The following is a 23540-nucleotide window of genomic DNA, read 5'->3' as shown; positions in this document are numbered from 1 at the left end:
GTGTATATTACTGGGTTGTGTGTTATATATTACTGGGTTGTGTGTATATATTACTGTATATTACTGGGTTGTGTGTGTATATTACTGGGTTGTGTGTATATATTACTGGGTTGTGTGTGTATATATTACTGGGTTGTGTGTATATATTACTGGGTTGTGTGTGTATATTACTGGGTTGTGTGTGTATATTACTGGGTTGTGTGTGTATATTACTGGGTTGTGTGTGTATATTACTGGGCTGTGTGTATATATTACTGGGTTGTGTGTGTATATTACTGGGTTGTGTGTATATTACTGGGTTGTGTGTGTATATTACTGGGTTGTGTGTATATTACTGGGTTGTGTGTATATTACTGTTGTGTGTATATTACTGGGTTGTGTGTATATATTACTGGGTTGTGTGTATATTACTGGGTTGTGTGTATATTACTGGGTTGTGTGTGTATATTACTGCGTTGTGTGTATATATTACTGGGTTGTGTGTTAGGAAGCAGCTTGATCTTATGCTTCTATCACAGGATAATGAATTTCTTCTGACTCTGTCCCCTGGGACTACACTCTCACACTCTCCTGTGTGTGTGTGTGTGTGAGACTTACAGATTCCTGCTCTAGCACTCACTCATACTATTCCCTTCGACCAGAGAGGAAAGGACATTGTAGACTCGTGAATTCCCCCTGAGCAAATGCCTAGGCTTTAGCTCAGTGTGCTAACACGGTCAACCAAGGTTAAAACCCAGTCATTCACACTTACGTTACAACGACAAACCACACTCGACCAGTTTTACCTCAAAACCCATTCATTTTTAGGTTGTCAGGTTCTAAGATGTACATTCTAGTATATAAAATATGTTCTTTGGCTAGTTCAATACATGATTTGTACAAAACTACACATTTCTATGATTTCACAAAGATCTTTGACACTAAAATACAACAATACCATTCCTTCAGGGCGAGACATAAAACTCATTTAAATTAACTTGATGGCCACATTACCACAAAAACACATTGCAACAGGTGGTGATGGATGGACAAGACAGGGTAAATAAAGTAGGTGACATACAGGACACAGTGCCTACACACTGTCTACCCAGAGAACCAAAATGTGAATAAGTCAAGAGGTACGAGTACTTTCTGAAGGACATTCTTACATGGTTTGTATCTGGGTGACCAAGACATTTCCTCAATGTTGTTAGAATGTTATTTATATGTTCCCAGTTTTGGTCAAAGAGGTTAATTTCACACGTTAAGTGTTATCTTACTGTTGAGGAATTTGGCTGTACAACAATCCATGTAGAAACACATCACATGAGCATGTATTAGACCACTGAGATGGGACAAACAACTTATCACTGACTTCCAGGTTGTGGTCTTTGGAAAGAGAGGATAACTCAATCTAGTCTTTTACTCTTTTATATACTGGAAAAGTTGAGATGTTGAGACTTTTATATTCCCTAGAAACGTGATTTCGGAAATCCTGTTAAATGATTGGTTGACATGTAGCCATAGTTTGAACAATCATTTGTTGAATCTCTTCTGTTATTGGTGATGGTGAGAGGTTAGCATGTGTTGGGGGGTATGATCTTTGAGCCTCTAACTTTCTCACTCATCATTATTCACACTTCATTCAGGATTATCCGTAATAATGGTAGAATGTACATCAATGTAGAAGTGTCGAGAAATATATTCTAAATCATCTTAAACCCAACCAAAAACAAACTGCAAATGCATCCAACAAGTTTGTAGAGTCACAAGCTTGATGTAGTCATTGCGTGATAGGAATATGGGATAAAATACACACATTTGACTACTTTACTTTAGAGGTGGCAATCTTTAGGGCCGGGATGTCAATTTTTATTTATTTATTTTATACAGTCATTACTGCTCATCTTTATCAGGGGAGTCAATCATTTTGGACCTCACTGTATATGCTCATTAGGCCATTGAGTGCAGCATGTCCCCACTTGAAATCTTCCAATTAAAACAGGATACTACCTCTATGTATTCACACTATACACTCAAAGCATCTCCCTGTACCCTCTTACACGCAGTAAACAGAACCCCTACCCGAAACCTTTTTGCAGCAATTCCACAGAAGCAGGTGACAACTGCAATTTTACAAGACCTTACAAACATCAGTCAATTAGCAATCAAGGAGCTACAATCACTGACTGGAACTAGGCCTGGGGTTGGGAAGACAGGGGGGGGGGGTAGTGGCCCGGGGGTTAGAGGTGGGTAGCAGTGTCTAGGGTCAGGACTGGAGGTGAGCCTGTGGCTGAGGAGGCTAGCAGGGCAGTAGCCAGTCCCCCTGGGTGTGGAGCCCTTCTGTGGTCTGACATTGGGGTCTGCGACAGAGCTTGTGGTTTCAGTCTCTTCCCCGCCTCTCCCTCCAGGTCCCTAGTAGCATCCAGCAGCACTTTGACACTCTGAGCGAAGACAGCTCTGGGGTCTGTAGCAGGGAGGGCAGGACAGGAACAGCTCTCCCTCAACTCCAGGTACTGGGGAGGGAGAGAGAGAGAGGTTATAGTGGAAACGTATGAAAGCAGCGTGTGGCGGTGGCGTGTTTTCCCTCTAGAGTCAATTTACGCACCGGTGCATCAATCAAAGTAACGCAATATTTTTAATTTGGTCTGTTTAATCTAGAGATTTCTGTGTTTTTGCATTGGATGAGTCTCAAGCCACCGCATCCGCCGATGTCGCACTTCCGCACCTGCGGTGAAAGGTGGCAGAGTTGGAGCGGTATATTTGTCAGACCACGAGATATCGGTCTTCACTCTACGGAATTGGGAGACTCTCGCGAACACAATGGTGGTCTCTACGACCCCCACAAGCGTCAGGGGAATCTTCTGAAGTTGGTATCGTCGATGGACAAACTTCTGTTTGTAGCGTCCGAACCGTTTAGGCTACAAACTACTGTGACCCCACTGTGTTCTCCGTTTTACTCTTACGACCCTCGCAAGTTTCACGGGACTAATCTGAAGGTAACCGGTACCAGTTTAAAAAAACGTATGGAAGTATGAATGTAGTTTTGTGCCGACCCAAAGAAGGGGTTAGCTAAACGATACATAATAATATGACCATCTTAAAAAGGAAACTAACTGAAAGTGACAGCAGATGTTGTGGGGTCAGAGACGATAGTACGGCCACAAGATTCTTTGAAGGTACATTTCGGCCGTCCATTAATCAGGTGTGTTTTCTCTCCTACACGCACGGTGGCTGTGAGTAAATCCATCCCTAAACTGTACGGAGCCAGATCACTACTTCTACAGGTCAATGTCCCAGTCTGGGATTCAACAGGAGGGCTCAGTAGCATGCCAACTGTCTGTGTGTGTGTGCATGTAACCCTGTGTGACACACAGGAGTGTAGTTACCCTTGAGTGTGTCTGTTTTAGCAGGAGAGGAACAGATGGAGAAAACACTAATTGTCCATCAGACGAGAGTTTGTGTGCTACTGTGCCTGTGAGGATATATGGGTGTGTGGTGTGCATACTGTGTGTGTGTGTCTTGTGTTTGTATGTACGTACCCTACATGACCAAAAGTATGTGGACACCTGCTCGTCGAACATCTCATTGCAAAATCATTCGCATTAATATGGAGTTGGTCCCCCCTTTGGTGCTATAACAGCCTCCACTCTTCTGGGAAGGCTTTCCACTAGATGTTGGAACATTGCTGGGGGGACTTGCTTCTATTCAGCCACAAGAACATTAGTGAGGTCGGGCACTGATGTAGGGAGAGGAGGCCTGGCTCGCAGTCGGCGTTCAAATTCATCCCAAAGGTGTTCAATGGGGTTGAGGTCAGGGCTCTGTGCAGGCCAGTTGTAACGGCGTTCTTCGTTTGTAGAAAGAGAGTCGGACCGAAATGCAGCGTGTAGGTTACTCATGTGCTTTAATGAAAGAATACGTAACGATACATGAAATAACTGTGAGAATACAAAACAACAAACGGAACGTGAAACTATACAGCCTATCTGGTGAATACACAAAGACAGGTACAATCACCCACGAAATACAACGTGAACTCAGGCTACCTAAATACAGTTCCCAATCCGAGACCACGAGAAGCACCTGACTCTTAATTGAGAACCGCCTCAGGCAGCCAAGCCTAACAACACCCCTACTCAACCGCAATCCCAATAATACAAAACCCCAATACAACACATAAACCCATGTCACACCCTGGCCTGACCAACTATATAACAAAAACACAAAATATAATGACCAAGGCGTGACAGAACCCCCCCCCTAAGGTGCGGACTCCCGGACGCACCTCAAGAGCATAGGGAGGGTCCGGGTGGGCGTCTGTCCATGGTGGCGGTTCCGGCTCGGGACGTGGACCCCACTCCATTAATGTCCTAGTTCCTCCCCTTCGCGTCCTGGGATAATCCACCATCTCCGCCGACCATGGCCTAATAGTCCTCACCCTGATCCCCACATAACTGAGGGGCAGCTCAGGACCGAGGGGCAGCTCGGGACCGAGGGGCAGCTCGGGACCGAGGGGCAGCTCGGGACAGAGGGGCAGGCAGCTCGGGACAGAGGGGCAGGCAGCTCGGGACAGAGGGGCAGCTCGGGACAGAGGGGCAGCTCGGGACAGAAGGGCAGCTCGGACAGAGGGGCAGCTCGGGACTGAGGGGCAGCTCGGGACTGAGGGGCATCTCGGGACAGAGGGGCAGCCCGGGACTGAGGGGCAGCCCGGGACTGAGGGGCAGCCCGGGACTGAGGGGCAGCTCGGGACTGAGAGGACGCCCAGTACTGAGAGAACGCCCAGTACTGAGATGAAGCTCAGTACTGAGATGAAGCTCAGTACTGAGATGAAGCTCAGTACTGAGATGAAGCTCAGTACTGAGATGAAGCTCAGTACTGAGATGAAGCTCAGTACTGAGATGAAGCTCAGTACTGAGATGAAGCTCAGTACTGAGATGAAGCTCAGTACTGAGATGAAGCTCAGACAGGTAGTAGGCTCCGGTAAATCCTGGCTGGCTGGCGGAACTGGAAGATTCTGGTTGTCTGGCAGATCTGGAAGAGACTGGTTGTCTGGCAGATCTGGAAGAGACTGGTTGTCTGGCAGATCTGGAAGAGACTGGTTGTCTGGCAGATCTGGAAGAGACTGGTTGTCGGGCAGATCTGGAAGAGACTGGTTGTCTGGCAGATCTGGAAGAGACTGGTTGTCTGGCAGATCTGGAAGAGACTGGTTGTCTGGCGGATCTGGAAGAGACTGGTTGTCTGGCGGATCTGGAAGAGACTGGTTGTCTGGCACTTCTGGCGGATCCTGGCGGCGCTGGGCAGACTGGCGACGCTGGGCAGACTGGGAGCACTGGCGGCGCTGGGCAGACGGGGAGCACTGGCGGCGCTGGGCAGACGGGGAGCACTGGCGGCGCTGGGCAGACTGGGAGCACTGGGGGCACTGGGCAGACTGGCGACGCTGGGCAGACTGGGAGCACTGGCGGCGCTGGGCAGACGGGGAGCACTGGCGGCGCTGGGCAGACTGGCGACGCTGGGCAGACTGACAGCTCTGGCTGCTTCATGCAGACTGACAGCACTTGGCAGACTGACAGATCTCTGCAGACTGGCAGCTCAGGCTGCTCCGAACAGGCAGGAGGCTCCGGCAGCGCAGGAGAGGATACAGGCTCTGGCTGCGCTGAACAGGCGGGAGGCTCCGGCAGCGCAGGAGAGGAGGAAGGCTCTGGCTGTGTTGAACAGGCGAGGCGCACTGAAGGCCTGGTGCGTGGTGCTGGAACTGGTGGTATTTGATCGAGGACACGCACAGGAAGCCTGGTGCGGGGAGCTGCTACCGGAGGACTGTTGTGTAGAGGTGGCTCTGGATAGACCGGACCGTGCAGGCGCACTGGAGCTCTTGAGCACCGAGCCTGCCCAAGCTTACCTGGCTTGATGCCCACTCTAGCCCGGCCAATAGGAAGAGCTGGTATGTGTCGCAGCTGGCTCTGCACCCGCACTGGAAACACCGTGCGCTCCATAGCATAACACGGTGCCTGCCCGGTCTCTCTAGCCCAACGGTGAGCACAGAGAGTATGCGCAGGTTTCCTACCTGGCATAACTATTCTCCCTTCTAGCCCCCCCCCAATACATTTTTTGGGGTGACCTTCCGGTTTCCAACCGAGTCGCCGTGCTGCTTCCTCATACCTGCGCCTCTCCGCTTTAGCTGCTTCTATTTCCTCCTTGGGACGGCGATATTCTCCCGGCTGCGCCCAGGGTCCTTTACCGTCTAATTCCTCCTCCCATGTCCAAATCTCCAAGTGGTGCAGTCTCTCCCACTGCAACTGTTCTTCACGATTAACAGGGAGAGTAGGCTCAGGTCTGACTCCTGACTCAGCCACTCTCTCTCTGCGCTTTACATTTAAACGCTTTCCCCCGTTACTTTCCGTTTTCGCTCTGCGCCGCCGTGCTTTCCTTTTCGACTCCATTCGTCTATAGCCCTCTTCGCATTGCTGTAGGGAATCCCAGGCGGGCTCCTGCACTCGCTCTGGATCGGCCGCCCACCTGTCGATTTCTTCCCACGTAGTATACTCCATGCTTCTGCTGTCCATAACGTCGTCCTTTAGCTCCTGCCAGTTTACACGCTGCTCGGTCCGTTTACGGTGGGTGATTCTGTAACGGCGTTCTTCGTTTGTAGAAAGAGAGTCGGACCGAAATGCAGCGTGTAGGTTACTCATGTGCTTTAATGAAAGAATACGTAACGATACATGAAATAACTGTGAGAATACAAAACAACAAACGGAACGTGAAACTATACAGCCTATCTGGTGAATACACAAAGACAGGTACAATCACCCACGAAATACAACGTGAACTCAGGCTACCTAAATACGGTTCCCAATCCGAGACAACGAGAAGCACCTGACTCTTAATTGAGAACCGCCTCAGGCAGCCAAGCCTAACAACACCCCTACTCAACCGCAATCCCAATAATACAAAACCCCAATACAACACATAAACCCATGTCACACCCTGGCCTGACCAACTATATAACAAAAACACAAAATATAATGACCAAGGCGTGACACCAGTCATGTTCTTCCACACCAATCTCGACAAACCATTTCTGTACGGACGTCGCTTTGTGCACAGGGTCATTGTCATGCTGAAACAAGAAAAGGGCCTCCCCCAAACTGTTGCCACAAAGTTGGAAGCACAGAATCGTCTAGAATGCCGTTGTATGCTGTAGCGTTGAGATTTCCTTTCACTTGACCTAAGGGGCCTAACCATGAAAAACAGCCCCAGACCATTATTCCTCCCCCACCAAACTTCATAGTTGGCTCTACGCATTTGAGCAGATAGCATTCTCCTGGCATCCGCCAAATCCAGATTTGTCTGTCAGACTGCCAGATGGTGAAGCGTGATTCATAACTCCAGAGAACACGTTTCCACTGCTCCAGAGTCCAATGACGGTGAGCTTTACGCCACTCTTAGGGCAAACACACATGAAGGCCGACCATGTCGACGTGGGTTCGATTCCGTCCCACGTCATTCAGGCACAAATAACTAAATTCCCCCGATTGACTTGATTTGCTTACACATTTCAAATATGGGGAGACCAGGGATAATTTACCCCCCAATCTTGATAAGAAATGACCATTTCAGACACTTCTGGATAACATAAATAGGAAACAAATGAAATAATAACAGTAAGATTCACCAACATGAGTTTCCATTCATACAAAGTGTCAGGTAAATTGCCACAGTAGATGAAATGATGAAAAACTTTATTTCCGATGCTTGTCAAATAGATAAAATCGCCCGTAGTCTGTTCAAAACGTTGTTCCGATGACAAGACCAACCAGAGATGATAAGACCAACCAGAGATGATAATAAGACCAACCAGAGATGATAATAAGACCAACCAGAGATGATGATAAGACCAACCAGAGATGATAAGACCAACCAGAGATGATAAGACCAGAGATGATAAGACCAACCAGAGATGATAAGACCAACCAGAGGCCGAACATATCTAGAAAGACTTTGGTTGCAAGCAGGACTAAGGAGGTAACACCGACGTCATCTTTTAGGGAGCGGTAATGAGGTGAGCAATAATGGTTGTAATTAAGTTCAGCTGTGCAGGTGAATTTAGCACGTATTGATGGTTTAATGAGACATCAGCTGGTAATCTAGTGCCATCGATGGTTGCAATAATCCAATAGGCGACATTCTGTGGGCTACCCGTTAGCCTATCCATTGTCACACTGTGTTTCTCTGGCTGAGTTGGTGAGCTGATTTGGGCCTACAGTAGAAGAATACACTTTCCTCCAGTGTGGATGCTCGTCCATGTTTTATAGATGATGTATCGTTTGTAAATATATACTGAAAAAAATATAAACATAACATGTCAAATGTTGGTCCCATGTTTCATGAGCTAAAATATAAGATCCGAGGAATGTTCCATATGCAAAAAAAAGCGTATTTTTCTCATATTTTGTGTACAAATATGTTTACATCCCTGTTGGTGAGCATTTCTCCTTTTGCCCAGATAATCCATCCGTCTGACAGGTGTGGTATATCAAGAAGCTGATTAAACAGCATGATCATTACACAGGCGCACCTTGTGCTGGGGACAATAAAAGGTCACTAAAATGTTCTGTATTGTCACACAACACTATGGCACAAATGTCTCAAGTTTTGAGGGAGCGTGCAATTGGCATGCTGACTGCAGGAATGTCCACCAGAGCTGTTGCCATATCATTTAATGTTAATAACTCTACCATAAGCCGCCTCCAACGTCATCTTGAAAACATTGAAATAAAAGCAATTAACATGTGGGACTAATGCAGGTTCAGACTGGTCACTATATCTCCCACTGGGCGCCAACTCATGAGGCTCGGAGCTGGAGCGTGCTGCTTAGACCACTGTGCTATGGCCTTTCACAACGCTCTCGTAGGCACTAAGAATACTAATGATACATAGGCTCGTCGTTTGAATTATCTTGTTTTAAACCTTCCCTAAACCATAGTCCTCACCTTAACCACTTGCAATTAATGCCTAAACCGTTAACCTTTTGAGTTGTTTCCGTCTTAACCCTGTAACAGCGCAGAATTAACACGGTAAAAACCGTGGAATGAACGGGTAAAAAATAGACCTTCATGCATATGAGTTAAAGGGCAGTGGGCAGGATCCATGTAGACTCTGTGTCCCGGGAAACACACACTGAGGAAACATTTTTTCTGCCGATTGCTTGCCTTCAACATTTAATAAAACAATTGATACAAAAAGAAATCTAAAATAAAGATTTCCCCTAATGAAAACTGCATCTACCTCTACAATAAGAAGTCAAACCAGACATGCTGTAGCCTGCATGTAGCCTACATAAGGTATAAGGTAGGTACGGTGTGCGTTGTATACAAAACAAACGCCTTCAGCTGCCCCCTGGCGGTGAGTCTAAATATTTATTCAGATATTAAAATCCCATTGCTGCAGGATTATTTTCCTCCTGCGACGAATGGGGTCAAATTAGGCTCCGACATCTGTAGGTGTCTTGTTAGACTAGACTCCCAGCTCAATCCTACAGCTCTGATGGAGTTCTCCTCCTAGACCACAGTCTTCAGGCCATGTGATGTGCTTCCGTACATTAGCAACACCAGGAAGTCACGTGGACTATTCTAACTGCCTGCGGTGTGAGACCAGGTATAGCAGACTCATCGGTCGTGTGCATACCACCAACACACAGCCATCATGTCTGATCAGACTGCAGGAATGACTTGATGGCAAGATTGACATCATATAGGAAGGGAAAGAGGGATACCTAGTCAGTTGTTGGAACGAACGCATTCAACTGAAATGTGTCTTCCGCATTTAACCCAACCCCTCTGAATATAGACCCTTGGCGACAGTGTATACTGGTGTATGTGGACGAGTCTCTCTCCCCTGCATGCTTGCTACCTGTGGGACCAGCCGGTCCAGCTGTGCCACTCTGTTCCTGTGAGAGGGGTGTGTGGAGAGCCACTCTGGTACTGTAGGTTCTCCTCTCAGCTGGTCACTGATCTCCATCTGCTGCCAGAACACTGGCCCTGCCCGTACATCAGCACATGCCTGGAGGGAGAGACAGACTGGGTTACACACACCCTGGGCGCCTGTATGGTTGTCACGGAAACGATACATTACTACAGCATCCAGAACAGGTTGACGGTTAGAAGAGTGGGAGAAATTCTATATTTGACAACACCGCCATCTAGTGCACTGTAGGCAGCTGTAAGTTTAGTCAGCATATACAGAAGGGTCAGGAGGCAAGAGTGAGACAGAGCTACTGTCCTATCCTGTACCTTGGCAGCCAGCTGGAGTCCAACCTGATCAGCTTCTGCCTCCAACTTCCTGCTATAAGGACGATCAAACAAGAACTGAGAGAGAGAGAGAGACACACAGAGAGAGAGAGAGAGACACAGAGAGAGACAGAGAGAAAGACAGAGACACACATGGAGAGAGAGAGAGAGAGACAGAGACACACGGAGAGAGAGAGAGAGAGAGACAGAGACACACGGAGAGAGAGAGAGAGAGAGATACACAGAGAAAAGGACAGAGAGAGAGACACATACACAGGGAGAGAGAGAGAGAGACAGAGTTAGTTAAACATATCTTTCACCACATGAAAAGTCCTGATATGTGTCCGTTACCTGTATGAGCTTAGTCTGTATCCACTGTCCCAGTACAGCCAGGCTGTCTCGAGGACACACGGCCCAGATGGCTGTTAGCAGGATCAGAGACAGGAAGTCTACCACATGAGACATACTGGCCTGCTCTGCCTGGAGGGAGGAAGGGAGGGAAGGAGAGAAAAGAGAGAAAACGGTAGGGAGGGGAGAGAGAAAGTAGAAAAGCAATAAATAAATAATTCTCTGTAAGTGTATTGATTGTTCCCACCACTTTCATCTGAACTTTAAATTCGGACCTAATATGGAGATTACAGTAGGAAATGGTGAATCTAACAGCAGACACCCAGGGTGAGGCTGGAACTGATGAATCCATATTCATTTTCATCATCTAACAAGGTTAGTTATACAAGACTGTGTATAACTGTATTGGAGGGTAAATACAGGTCTCAGAGGAAAGGATCAGAAACTACACCAAACATTTCTCTCAGAGCAAGAAGCCATATCCGATTAGAACAGTCAGCTGTTCTGAGCTCATTGAAAAGGGATGAGACTCTCCTTAAAACAGCTGTACCCTCAGTCCAGAAACAACATTAGCGTCTCAGACATCTAAAGGACACGCTGTCTGTGAGCTTCTTAGAACTAGTGACTGATGATACAACCCCACTGCAATTAATGGCATCCTCTCTGCAGACCTGCGACAGATCTGCGCTGTCGGTCAGGTGAGGTGACGTGGATGAGAGAGAGGAGGAGACCAGTAGTACTGTAGCATGACTGAAGCTGATGAGTCACTCGGCACGGAACAGGACACGACTCTGTGTAGCCCCCAGGCAAGCAACGAGCAAACACACACAGTCTTGTATAACTAACCTTGTGAGGACACACTATTCAGTCCTATTCAAAATCCTCACATACGTATACTAGAGACAGACAGAAAGGCCTGGTTTTATACTCAGTGTCCCATCACTAGAGAGAGACAGACAGAAAGGCCTGGCTGTATACTCAGTGTCCCATCACTAGAGAGAGACAGACAGAAAGGCCTGGCTGTATACTCAGTGTCCCATCACTAGAGAGAGACCGACAGAAAGGCCTGGCTGTATACTCAGTGTTCCATCACTAGAGAGACAGACAGAATGGCCTGGCTGTATACTCAGTGTTCCATCACTAGAGAGAGACAGACAGAAAGGCCTGGCTGTATACTCAGTGTTCCATCACTAGAGAGAGACAGAAAGGCTGTATACTCAGTGTTCCATCACTAGAGAGAGACAGAAAGGCTGTATACTCAGTGTCCCATCACTAGAGAGAGACAGACAGAAAGGCTGTATACTCAGTGTTCCATCACTAGAGAGAGACAGACAGAAAGGCTGTATACTCAGTGTCCCATCACTAGGGAGAGACAGACAGAAAGGCTGTATACTCAGTGTCCCATCACTAGGGAGAGACAGACAGAAAGGCTGTATACTCAGTGTCCCATCACTAGAGAGAGACAGACAGAAAGGCTGTATACTCAGTGTCCCATCACTAGGGAGAGACAGACAGAAAGGCTGTATACTCAGTGTCCCATCACTAGGGAGAGACAGACAGAAAGGCTGTATACTCACAGAGTGTCCCATCACTAGGGAGAGACAGACAGAGTGTCCCATCACTAGGGAGAGACAGACAGAAAGGCTGTATACTCAGTGTCCCATCACTAGAGAGAGACAGACAGAAAGGCTGTATCAGTGTCCCATCACTAGAGAGAGACAGACAGAAAGAGTGTCCCATCACTAGAGAGAGACAGACAGAAAGGCTGTATACTCAGTGTCCCATCACTAGAGAGAGACAGACAGAAAGGCTGTATACTCAGTGTCCCATCACTAGAGAGAGACAGACAGAAAGGCTGTATACTCAGTGTCCCATCACTAGAGAGAGACAGACAGAAATGCTGTATACTCAGTGTCCCATCACTAGAGAGAGACAGACAGAAAGGCTGTATACTCAGTGTCCCATCACTAGAGAGAGACAGACAGAAAGGCTGTATACTCACAGAGTGTCCCATCACTAGAGAGAGACAGACAGAAAGGCTGTATACTCAGTGTCCCATCACTAGAGAGAGACAGACAGAAAGGCTGTATACTCAGTGTCCCATCACTAGAGAGAGACAGACAGAAAGGCTGTATACTCAGTGTTCCATCACTAGAGAGAGACAGACAGAAAGGCTGTATACTCAGTGTCCCATCACTAGGGAGAGACAGACAGAAAGGCTGTATACTCAGTGTCCCATCACTAGGGAGAGACAGACAGAAAGGCTGTATACTCACAGAATGTCCCATCACTAGGGAGAGACAGACAGAAAGGCTGTATACTCAGTGTTCCATCACTAGAGAGAGACAGACAGAAAGGCTGTATACTCAGTGTCCCATCACTAGGGAGAGACAGACAGAAAGGCTGTATACTCAGTGTCCCATCACTAGGGAGAGACAGACAGAAAGGCTGTATACTCAGTGTTCCATCACTAGGGAGAGACAGACAGAAAGGCTGTATACTCAGTGTCCCATCACTAGGGAGAGACAGACAGAAAGGCTGTATACTCAGTGTCCCATCACTAGGGAGAGACAGACAGAAAGGCCTGGCTGTATACTCAGTGTCCCATCACTAGGAGAGACAGACAGAAAGGCTGACAGTGTCCCATCACTAGGGAGAGACAGACAGAAAGGCTGTATACTCACAGAGTGTCCCATCACTAGAGAGAGACAGACAGAAAGGCTGTATACTCAGTGTCCCATCACTAGAGAGAGACAGACAGAAAGGCTGTATACTCAGTGTCCCATCACTAGGGAGAGACAGACAGAAAGGCTGTATACTCAGTGTCCCATCACTAGGGAGAGACAGACAGAAAGGCTGTATACTCAGTGTCCCATCACTAGGGAGAGACAGACAGAAAGGCTGTATACTCACAGAGTGTCCCATCACTAGGGAGAGACAGACAGAAAGGCTGTATACTCACAGAGTGTCCCATCACTAGGGAGAGACAGACAGAAAGGCTGTATACTCAGTGTCCCATCACTAGGGAGAGACAGACAGAAAGGCTGTATACTCAGTGTCCCATCACTAGGGAGAGACAGACAGAAAGGCTGTATACTCAGTGTTCCATCACTAGGGAGAGACAGACAGAAAGGCTGTATACTCACAGAGTGTCCCATCACTGCGTGGGCCATCTCATGTCCCAGGATGAAGGTGAGCTGGTGAACATCTGCAACGGCCTCCAACATCCCAGTGAACATAAACACCTTTCCATTCTAGAGGAGAGAGACAGGTATCATACAAACAGTCAACTTACTGTTTGGATCTGCGCTGGACAGTTTCGTCTACATGTTTTGAACTGGACTGGGAATAAAAACAAACAAGTCTCACACACACACCAGGGGCTGGGACTCACAGGCAGTACGAAAGCGTTGACGGTAGGGCTGTCGACCAAGTGGACTCTCCATGGAACAGAGGAGACCTCTGGGATGTCTTTGTTCCTCTGGGCCAGGTGCTCCACCACTCTCTCCACCACCTGGTGACGAGGGTCCTTCTCTGAAACCATCAACTCAGCAAATTCCTCCATGTACTGGGTAGAACACACACACACAGTTAAATCAACATCCTCCATGTACTGGGTAGAACACACACACACAGTTAAATCAACATCCTCCATGTACTGGGTAGAACACACACACAGTTAAATCAACATCCTCCATGCACTGGGTAGAACACACACAGTTAAATCAACATCCTCCATGTACTGGGTAGAACACACACACACAGTTAAATCAACATCATCCATGTACTGGGTAGAACACACACACACAGTTAAATCAACATCCTCCATGTACTGGGTAGAACACACACACACAGTTAAATCAACATCCTCCATGTACTGGGTAGAACACACACACACAGTTAAATCAACATCCTCCATGTACTGGGTAGAAACACACACACACAGTTAAATCAACATCCTCCATGTACTGGGTAGAACACACACACACAGTTAAATCAACATCCTCCATGTACTGGGTAGAACACACGCGCACACACACACACACACACACAGTTAAATCAACATCCTCCATGTACTAGGTAGAACACACACACACACACACAGTTAAATCAACATCCTCCATGTACTGGGTAGAACACACACACACAATTAAATCAACATCATCCATGTACTGGGTAGAACACACACACAGTTAAATCAACATCCTCTATGTACTGGGTAGAACACACACACACACACACACACAGTTAAATCAACATCCTCCATGTACTGGGAGAACACACACACACACAGTTAAATCAACATCCTCCATGTACTGGGTAGAACACACGCACACACACACACACACAGTTAAATCAACATCCTCCATGTACTGGGTAGAACACACACACAGTTAAATCAACATCCTCCATGTACTGGGTAGAACACACACACACACACACAGTTAAATCAACATCCTCCATGTACTGGGTAGAACACACACACACACAGTTAAATCAACATCCTCCATGTACTGGGAGAACACTCACACACACAGTTAAATCAACATCCTCCATGTACTGGGTAGAACACACACACACACAGTTAAATCAACATCCTCCATGTACTGGGTAGAACACACACACACAGTTAAATCAACATCCTCCATGTACTGGGTAGAACACACACATACACAGTTAAATCAACATCCTCCATGTACTGGGTAGAACACACACACACACACATTTAAATCAACATCCTCCATGTACTGGGTAGAACACACACACAGTTAAATCAACATCCTCCATGTACTGGGTAGAACACACACACACACAGTTAAATCAACATCCTCCATGTACTGGGTAGAAACACACACACACACACAGTTAAATCAACATCCTCCATGTACTGGGTAGAACACACACACAGTTAAATCAACATCCTCCATGTACTGGGTAGAACACACACACACACAGTTAAATCAACACAGTTAAACACACACACAGTTAAATCAACATCCTCCATGTACTGGGTAGAACACACACACACACAGTTAAATCAACATCCTCCATGTACTGGGTAGAACACACACACACAGTTAAATCAACATCCTCCATGTACTGGGTAGAACACACACACACAGTTAAATCAACATCCTCCATGTACTGGGTAGAACACACACACACACACACACACTTAAATCAACATCCTCCATGTACTGGGTAGAACACACACACACACAGTTAAATCAACATCCTCCGTGTACTGGGTAGAACACACACACACAGTTAAATCAACATCCTCCATGTACTGGGTAGAACACACACACACACATAAATCAACATCCTCCATGTACTGGGTAGAACACACACACACACAGTTAAATCAACATCCTCCATGTACTGGGTAGAACACACACACACACAGTTAAATCAACATCCTCCATGTACTGGGTAGAACACACACACAGTTAAATCAACATCCTCCATGTACTGGGTAGAACACACACACACAGTTAAATCAACATCCTCCATGTACTGGGTAGAACACACACACACAGTTAAATCAACATCCTCCATGTACTGGGTAGAACACACACACACAGTTAAATCAACATCCTCCATGTACTGGGTAGAACACACACACACAGTTAAATCAACATCCTCCATGCACTGAGGACACAAACAAGAGTCAGTTACTTAACTACTATTATATTATCATTAAGCAATAAGGCCCGGGGGGGGTGTGGTATATGGCCAACGGCTGTTCTTCGGCACGACGCAATGCGGAGTGCCTGGATACAGGCCTTAGCCGTATTGCTATTATAAACTGGTTACCAATGTAATTAGAACAGTATATACGATCTGATACACCACGGCTTTCAGCCAATCAGCATTCAGGGCTCAAACCACCAGGTTTATAATATATCATATATGAAATCATAATTTCCTAAAACAGGTTCATCTGAATGGTTGAAAATCATCATCTTATTAGATTGAATATGGCCCACAAGGTTAACAGCATCTCTCTTCACCCCCTCTCGGTCCACGGTACTGCAGGCATTGTTAACAGAAAACAGGATTCCCCCATTATAGTAAATGGAATACATTTTTCAAGACAATTATGATATCAATAATTGCGTCTAATACACCAGATATAAGTCCTTGAACCGCACACAGAAGAAGTTAAGGATCATTTGTTGCTAATGGTTGCCTGCAGTAACCCGGTCAGCCTGCAACTAGAGTTACTCAATGAGAGAGGGCAGTACTGGGCTAGCCTGCAACATCACTTCCTGGAGTAGCTCAAACCGTGCATGTTACGTCTCCACGAGACGTTATCTTAACAGACTTCATTTGTCTTCAACGCGCTATTGAGTCTTCACAAAGGAATGAATGGTGTCAAGTGATGGATGGCCATTGATATATACAGTTATTGGTCTCACCCCATCTCCTGTCACTGCAGCCAGCTCCATGTAGTTCTCTCTACTGAACACTAGGAGGCGTGTGCGTCCCGTGATGGGCGACTCGTCCAGATGAGTCAGGAAGAAACTTGCCATGATCACCATAGCAACCATACCCCCGGCCACCAGCTGCCAACGGCGACGCCAGACCTTCTGACGCACGAGCTGCTGCTTATTGGGCGGGAGCGCCAACCACCACTTCCTGATACTCCTAGAGGAGAGGGGACACCAAAAACACCATGTAGCACTACTAGAGACAGAGACACCAAAAACACCATGTAGCACTACTAGAGACAGAGACACCAAAACCACCATGTAGCACCACTAGAGACAGAGACACCATGTAGCACTACTAGAGACAGAGACACCAAAACCACCATGTAGCACTACTAGAGACAGAGACACCAAAACCACCATGTAGCACCACTAGAGACAGGGACACCATGTAGCACTACTAGAGACAGAGACACCATGTAGCACTACTAGAGACAGAGACACCATGTAGCACTACTAGAGACAGGGACACCATGTAGCACCACTAGAGACAGAGACACCATGTAACACTACTAGAGACAGAGACACCAAAAACACCATGTAGCAGCAACGTCTATCTTACCATCATAAACTGTATCAATGTACTGTGCATTCGGAAAGTATTCAGACCCCTTCACCTTTTCCACATTTTGTTTCATTATAGCATGATTCTAAAATGCATCAACTACATTTTTCCCTCATCTATCTTCACACAATAATGACAAAGCGAAAAAACTGGTTTAGACATTTTTGCAAACCTATTAAAAATAGAAAACAGACATACCTTATTTACATAAGTATTCAGACCCTTTGTTATGAGACTCTAAATAGAGCTCAGGTGCATCCTGTTTCCATTAATCATCTTGAGATGTTTCTACAACTTGATTGCAGTCCACCTGTGGTAAACTCAATTGATTGGACATGATTTGGAAAGGCACACACCTGTCAATATAATGTCCCACAGTTGACAGTGCTTATCAGAGCAAAGACAAAGCCATGAGGTTGAAGGACTTGCCTGTAGAGCTCCGAGACAGGATTGCGTCAAGGCACAGATCTGGGAAAGTGTACCAAAAAATGTCTGCAGCATTGAAGGTCTCCAAGAACACAGTGCCTCCATCAATCTGAAATGGAAGAAGTTTGGAACCAGCAAGAATCTTCGTAGAGCTGGCCACCCTGACAAACTGAACAATCGGGGGAGAAGGGCCTTGACCAAGAACCCGATGGTCACTCTGACAGAGCTCCAGAGTTCCTCTGTGGAGATGGTTGTCCTTCTGGAAGGTTCTCCCATCTCTGCAGCACTCCACCAATCAGGCCTTTATGGTAGAGTGGCCAGACAGAAGCCACTCAGCAAAAGGCACATGACAGCCTGCTTAGAGTTTGCCGAAAGGCACCTAAAGGACTCTCAGACCATGAGAAACAAGATTCTCTGGTCTGATGAAACCAATATTGAACTCTTTGGCCTTAATGCCAAGCATCACATCTGGAGGAAGCCAGGCACCGCTCATCCCCTGGCCAATACCATCCCTACGGTGAAGCATGGTGGTGGAAGCATCATGCTGTGAGGATATTTTTCAGTGGCAGGGACTGGTAGACTAGTCAGGATTGAGGGAAAGATTAACAGAGTAAAGCACAGAGAGACCTGCTCCAGAGCACTCAGGACCTCAGACTGGGGGTGAAGGTTCACCTTCCAACAGGACAACAACCCTAAGCACACAGTCAAGACAACATAGGAGTGGCTTCAGGACAAGTCTCTGAATTTCCTTGAGTGGCACAACCAGAGCCCGGACTTGAAACCGATCAAACATTTCTGGTGAAACCAGAAGATAGCTGTGCACCAACACTCCCCATCCAACCTGGCAGAGTTTGAGAGGATCTGCAGAGAAGAACGGGAGAAACTCCCCAAATACAGGTGTGCCAAGCTTGTAGCGTCAGACACAAGGCTGTAATCACTGCCAAAGGTGCTTCAACAAAGTACTTACTTAGTAAAGGGTCTGAATACTTATGTAAATGTGATACATTTTTATTTTTATACATTTGCAAAAATGTCAAAACCTTTCTGGGATTCGTCATTATGGGGTGTAATGTGCAGATTGATGAGGGAAAAAACATCCATCCATTTTAGAATAAGGCTGTGATGTAATAAAAAGTAGAAAAAGTGAAGGGGTCTGAATACTTTGAATGCACTGTAGATGGACTGAGACGACACTCGGACGACGTGTATCTTACCTGCCCAGTATAATAGCCACTATCTTCTGCAGGGGTTTGAGTACCAGCCATATGAGAGGCGCAGGCAGGGCGCGGTGAGGAGCAGAGGTATGGAAGAAGTTCTGTCCATGCTTAGGCAGCCATATAGCAGGGAGACAGTGGACAGCAGGGTCAGGTCTAGGTGTCCCCACTGGGAAAAGTACTGTTCTTACATTCTCAGATGAGAAAAGTTCTCTCTGAGATGAAGATGGCCTCCATTGAAGTTGACAAACAGAGTCTGTGGTTTCGGGCTGCCGTAGAATCCGACATGTGTTGGTTGAGTAGAGTTCTGTTGAAGGTAATGTCCTCCTGGTTGTTGATTGTCTCTGCCGGCAATGGGAGGTTTGAAAGCTTCTAGACAGGTAGGCAGGTAGGCAATGGTGTTGGTTCCTCATGAGACGGGCACACAACAACTCCATGGTTCCTGAATGAGAAGATACCACTTCCTGAAACGCCCAGGTGACAGCCTATGGAAGAACAGTCCTTGACTATGGAAGCCCATTCCCACCACCCCAAAAGATTTAAATGTAAAAGCGATGTTCCTGCCGTAGCGGAGACTGCATTCACAGTAAACTCGGAAATGCTTGAGCTTTACTAATTGAACAGAGCCTTAAAAGGTCGATTAAATGTAATTAATCGTTTTTTTGTTGTTTTTTTAAAAAACTGAGCTTAAATCCCTCTGAATTTCCAGGTTAGGGGGGGTAGTGGCTCGGGAGGTTAACTTTGGCATGTTGAAGCATTTTTGATTAAAGTTTGGTACGTGTGTTTGACTTTTGAGAAGCCTTCTCCCACATCAATAAAACTTAAATGCATAACACGCGTGTAGAAAAGGCTGGATGTTATTTTACACTTCTATGTTAATTTTCAGGCAAAAGTCTACCCAAGCCCCCACCAAAATATGCCCGAAGCACCAGAAAACTTGTGCCACTGCTACCAAGCAAAAGGCTAAAACACAGCACAAGCCATCATGTAATGACGGTGAGGACGGCCCTTCACAACATAAGCAAACCCCTTATTCTCATTCTTGAACAATTGGGAAAGGTATTTTATCTGTACCAAGAATTGCCATGATGTATTTTAGTGCAGAGAATGTTGAGCCCTCATGCTCCGAGGACAGGTCAAGTGGGAGACCGAGGTCTCCTGCCTCTTCAGATGAGATCCCCCTCACCAAAGCGCTGCAAAGGCTCAGGTCCTTTTCCTATTCCGGAAGCAAGTATGACAACTATTTTTTATGATATTGAAATTAGGCTGTAATATTTGGAAGTAAAAAAAATAAAACAAACGACTTTAACAATACATTTTTGTTGTTGTGACCTTTTAGATTAGTGACCTTTTAACGGACAGTCGACGAGTCCGGTTAAGGAATTCGACTTCAACCTGAATGAGACGGAAGAATTATTACTTAAAATGGAAGAGCAGCTAATGGATAATGATTTCTGAAAATACATGGTGAGAAATTAAATGTTCCATTGGTATGAATTGAATTACATTTACATTTAAGTCATTTAGCAGACGCTCTTATCCAGAGCGACTTACAAATTGGTGCATTCACCTTATGACATCCAGCGGAACAGTAGTGCATCTAAATATTTTAAGGGGGGTGAGAGGGATTACTTTATCCTATCCTAGGTATTCCTTAAAGAGGTGGGGTTTCAGGTGTCTCCGGAAGGTGGTGATTGACTCCGCTGTCCTGGCGTCGTGAGGGAGTTTGTTCCACCATTGGGGGGCCAGAGCAGCGAACAGTTTTGACTGGGCTGAGCGGGAACTGTACTTCCTCAGTGGTAGGGAGGCGAGCAGGCCAGAGGTGGATGAACGCAGTGCCCTTGTTTGGGTGTAGGGCCTGATCAGAGCCTGGAGGTACTGAGGTGCCGTTCCCCTCACAGCTCCGTAGGCAAGCACCATGGTCTTGTAGCGGATGCGAGCTTCAACTGGAAGCCAGTGGAGAGAGAGCGGAGGAGCGGGGTGACGTGAGAGAACTTGGGAAGGTTGAACACCAGACGGGCTGCGGCGTTCTGGATGAGTTGTAGGGGTTTAATGGCACAGGCAGGGAGCCCAGCCAACAGCGAGTTGCAGTAATCCAGACGGGAGATGACGAGTGCCTGGATTAGGACCTGCGCCGCTTCCTGTGTGAGGCAGGGTCGTACTCTGCGGATGTTGTAGAGCATGAACCTACAGGAACGGGCCACCGCCTTGATGTTAGTTGAGAACGACAGGGTGTTGTCCAGGATCACGCCAAGGTTGAATGACATTATATTGCAATGCAGTACTAAATCGAAGATTCCAGTACATGTGGAATGCATTAGTGTCTTTTTGTTAAATGAGATATCTCAGATCTCAAAGCTGGGGGGGAAAGACATCCCGGACCAGGTGAAGAGAGCAATGCACTGATAAACTATTACCATATGTTTCACTTCTTTAAATGAGGTCATGGTGTGTTGCTTGTACGGTACATAAGTTTGTGTTCTATACAGAACCCTGACAAACAAGCCTCATGTCAACGATGAATAGGAAAGGAAACAAGGGGATGATGCTACCTTTTGCAGCATCATTATATGTACAGTGGAGGCCAAATCATGACATTTTACATGACATTGGAATGCTTTCTCTAGCTAATATTTGTTTTCCCACTTTACATCAAGTGTGAGTCTTGGCGAATCAAAGGCTACAGAGGCAGAAATACTACAGGCGATGTCAACCTGCCTGAAATATGCACCTGACCACAAGGGGGGCAGTGAAGGGCATGAAATAGTTCTTAAGAAGTTAAAAGCATCAAAGCCTGTTACAACAGTGCCTTTTTTTAAAGCTTTTATTTATACATCTATTTTGTGGTGCAATACATTTATTTAAACCGTTCTTGACTTTCGCAACACACGTTTTTACATGGACAAAGGTTTACACAACGCTGTTCCAAATTACAGCTCTAATTGCGTTACACAGAATGACAATAGCCAACAGTAGTATAGACCCTATGTCTGGAAGATACAATTGTACTCATGGTGCAAAGTGTATTATACATCAGTGCTTTTCAAGAGTGTGCAACATCAAAAAGGTCTTAGTTGATACCGTTTGTTTCCCTATTCTTAGCTCAGGCTCTTGTCATTATTTAATGTAAAGAAGCCTACGTCACAAAACGGCTAATACTTCTCAACACAATTCATGGATTGGCGATAATCCCTGTTGAATTCATGGTGTGTTTTGGCCAAATCCAATCACAATGTGGTCTCAACCTCACGCCAATGTCGAAATTTATTTGATTATTAGAGGAGTATAGTTTTCAAACTCGATAGTACCGAAATTAAAAAATAACTGTTGGCTTGAGTGGGTGAATAAAAATTGAAATCTCATTGATCAACGTCTGATCAGACTGAAGCACAGATGAAGTGTGCAAAGGTAGACAGATCTTGTGGCAAATCCGTCTAAACAAAGCTAATTTGTTGTCCATCTTTTCAATGTTTATGTGGCAACATTTCAATTAAACCAAATCAAAAGTGCTGGGACAATACTGACCTCTGCAACATAACGATACATGGACATTGGCACACAATGCTAAAAAAAAAAAAAAAAACAATCCTATTATGATGTTGCTTAACATTTTGCGATAGTCAACCATTTTTGATCATGATTCAACATTTTTATATAGTATATCAAACGTTTGACTCACGCGTCTCAATGTTGAAATAGTATACATTTTTACATCGTACGTCAACATTTTGATTTTAGTATCTCGAAATTGATAGCATCGACAAAAAAATTGTGGCGGGAATGGGCTTCCATAAGTGACATATCGAGTTCAACTGACATTTGTTTGCGATTGCCAGTAGTTTCCCTGAGATTACCACCTTTTAACTGTGGGTTTATTAATATCTAGTAATGTGGGTAACATATTCAATGTCATGTCATTGCAGTCTTGCCTAACGTCGTTTCTTAGCTAACTGATCTGAAGCAATGCACCGATAAAGATAGCACGTGTAAACACGTTAAAGTTGCCTTTGTATGATCGGCACTCTCTTAAAACACCCGAGTTCGTCTTGGAGACTCCAGTTTGAGAAATAAATTCGGATTTACCTTTATTCATTTACTTTTGACGGTCCTCTGCCAAACACATAGGAACTGTCTTGTGCGTCTAAAATAATAGTCCCCCCTGCAACTGCATGCTCTAAGACAATGTTCCGAGAATGACTGTCTCCTCAAAAATGACATTCTCCATTTTTCA

General features: G+C 45.9%; 1 protein-coding gene across 2 annotated transcripts; it reads right to left on the bottom strand.

Moving 5' to 3' along the window:
• Positions 1 to 779: 779 nt before the first annotated feature.
• Positions 780 to 23479, bottom strand: oma1 (OMA1 zinc metallopeptidase). 2 transcript variants are annotated; one of them, XM_029686335.2, is made up of 9 exons: positions 23393 to 23479; positions 19310 to 19751; positions 17033 to 17261; positions 14005 to 14178; positions 13757 to 13864; positions 10614 to 10742; positions 10266 to 10340; positions 9886 to 10035; positions 780 to 2495 (listed from the first exon to the last, which is right to left on the bottom strand). In XM_029686335.2, the coding sequence occupies exons 1-9, from the start codon at positions 23400 to 23402 to the stop codon at positions 2223 to 2225; spliced, it is 1590 nt and encodes a 529-aa protein (XP_029542195.1). In that variant the 5' UTR covers positions 23403 to 23479; the 3' UTR covers positions 780 to 2222. The 2 variants fall into 2 exon arrangements, with proteins under 2 accessions (XP_029542195.1, XP_029542196.1); XM_029686336.2 differs by having other exon boundaries at positions 19310 to 19794; positions 23393 to 23467.
• Between the last annotated feature and the right edge of the window lie 61 nt (positions 23480 to 23540).

This window comes from Oncorhynchus nerka, linkage group LG17, assembly GCF_034236695.1.
Source record: "Oncorhynchus nerka isolate Pitt River linkage group LG17, Oner_Uvic_2.0, whole genome shotgun sequence".
Classification (NCBI taxonomy): domain Eukaryota; kingdom Metazoa; phylum Chordata; class Actinopteri; order Salmoniformes; family Salmonidae; genus Oncorhynchus; species Oncorhynchus nerka.
This window is presented reverse-complemented; position numbering and strand designations above follow the sequence as displayed.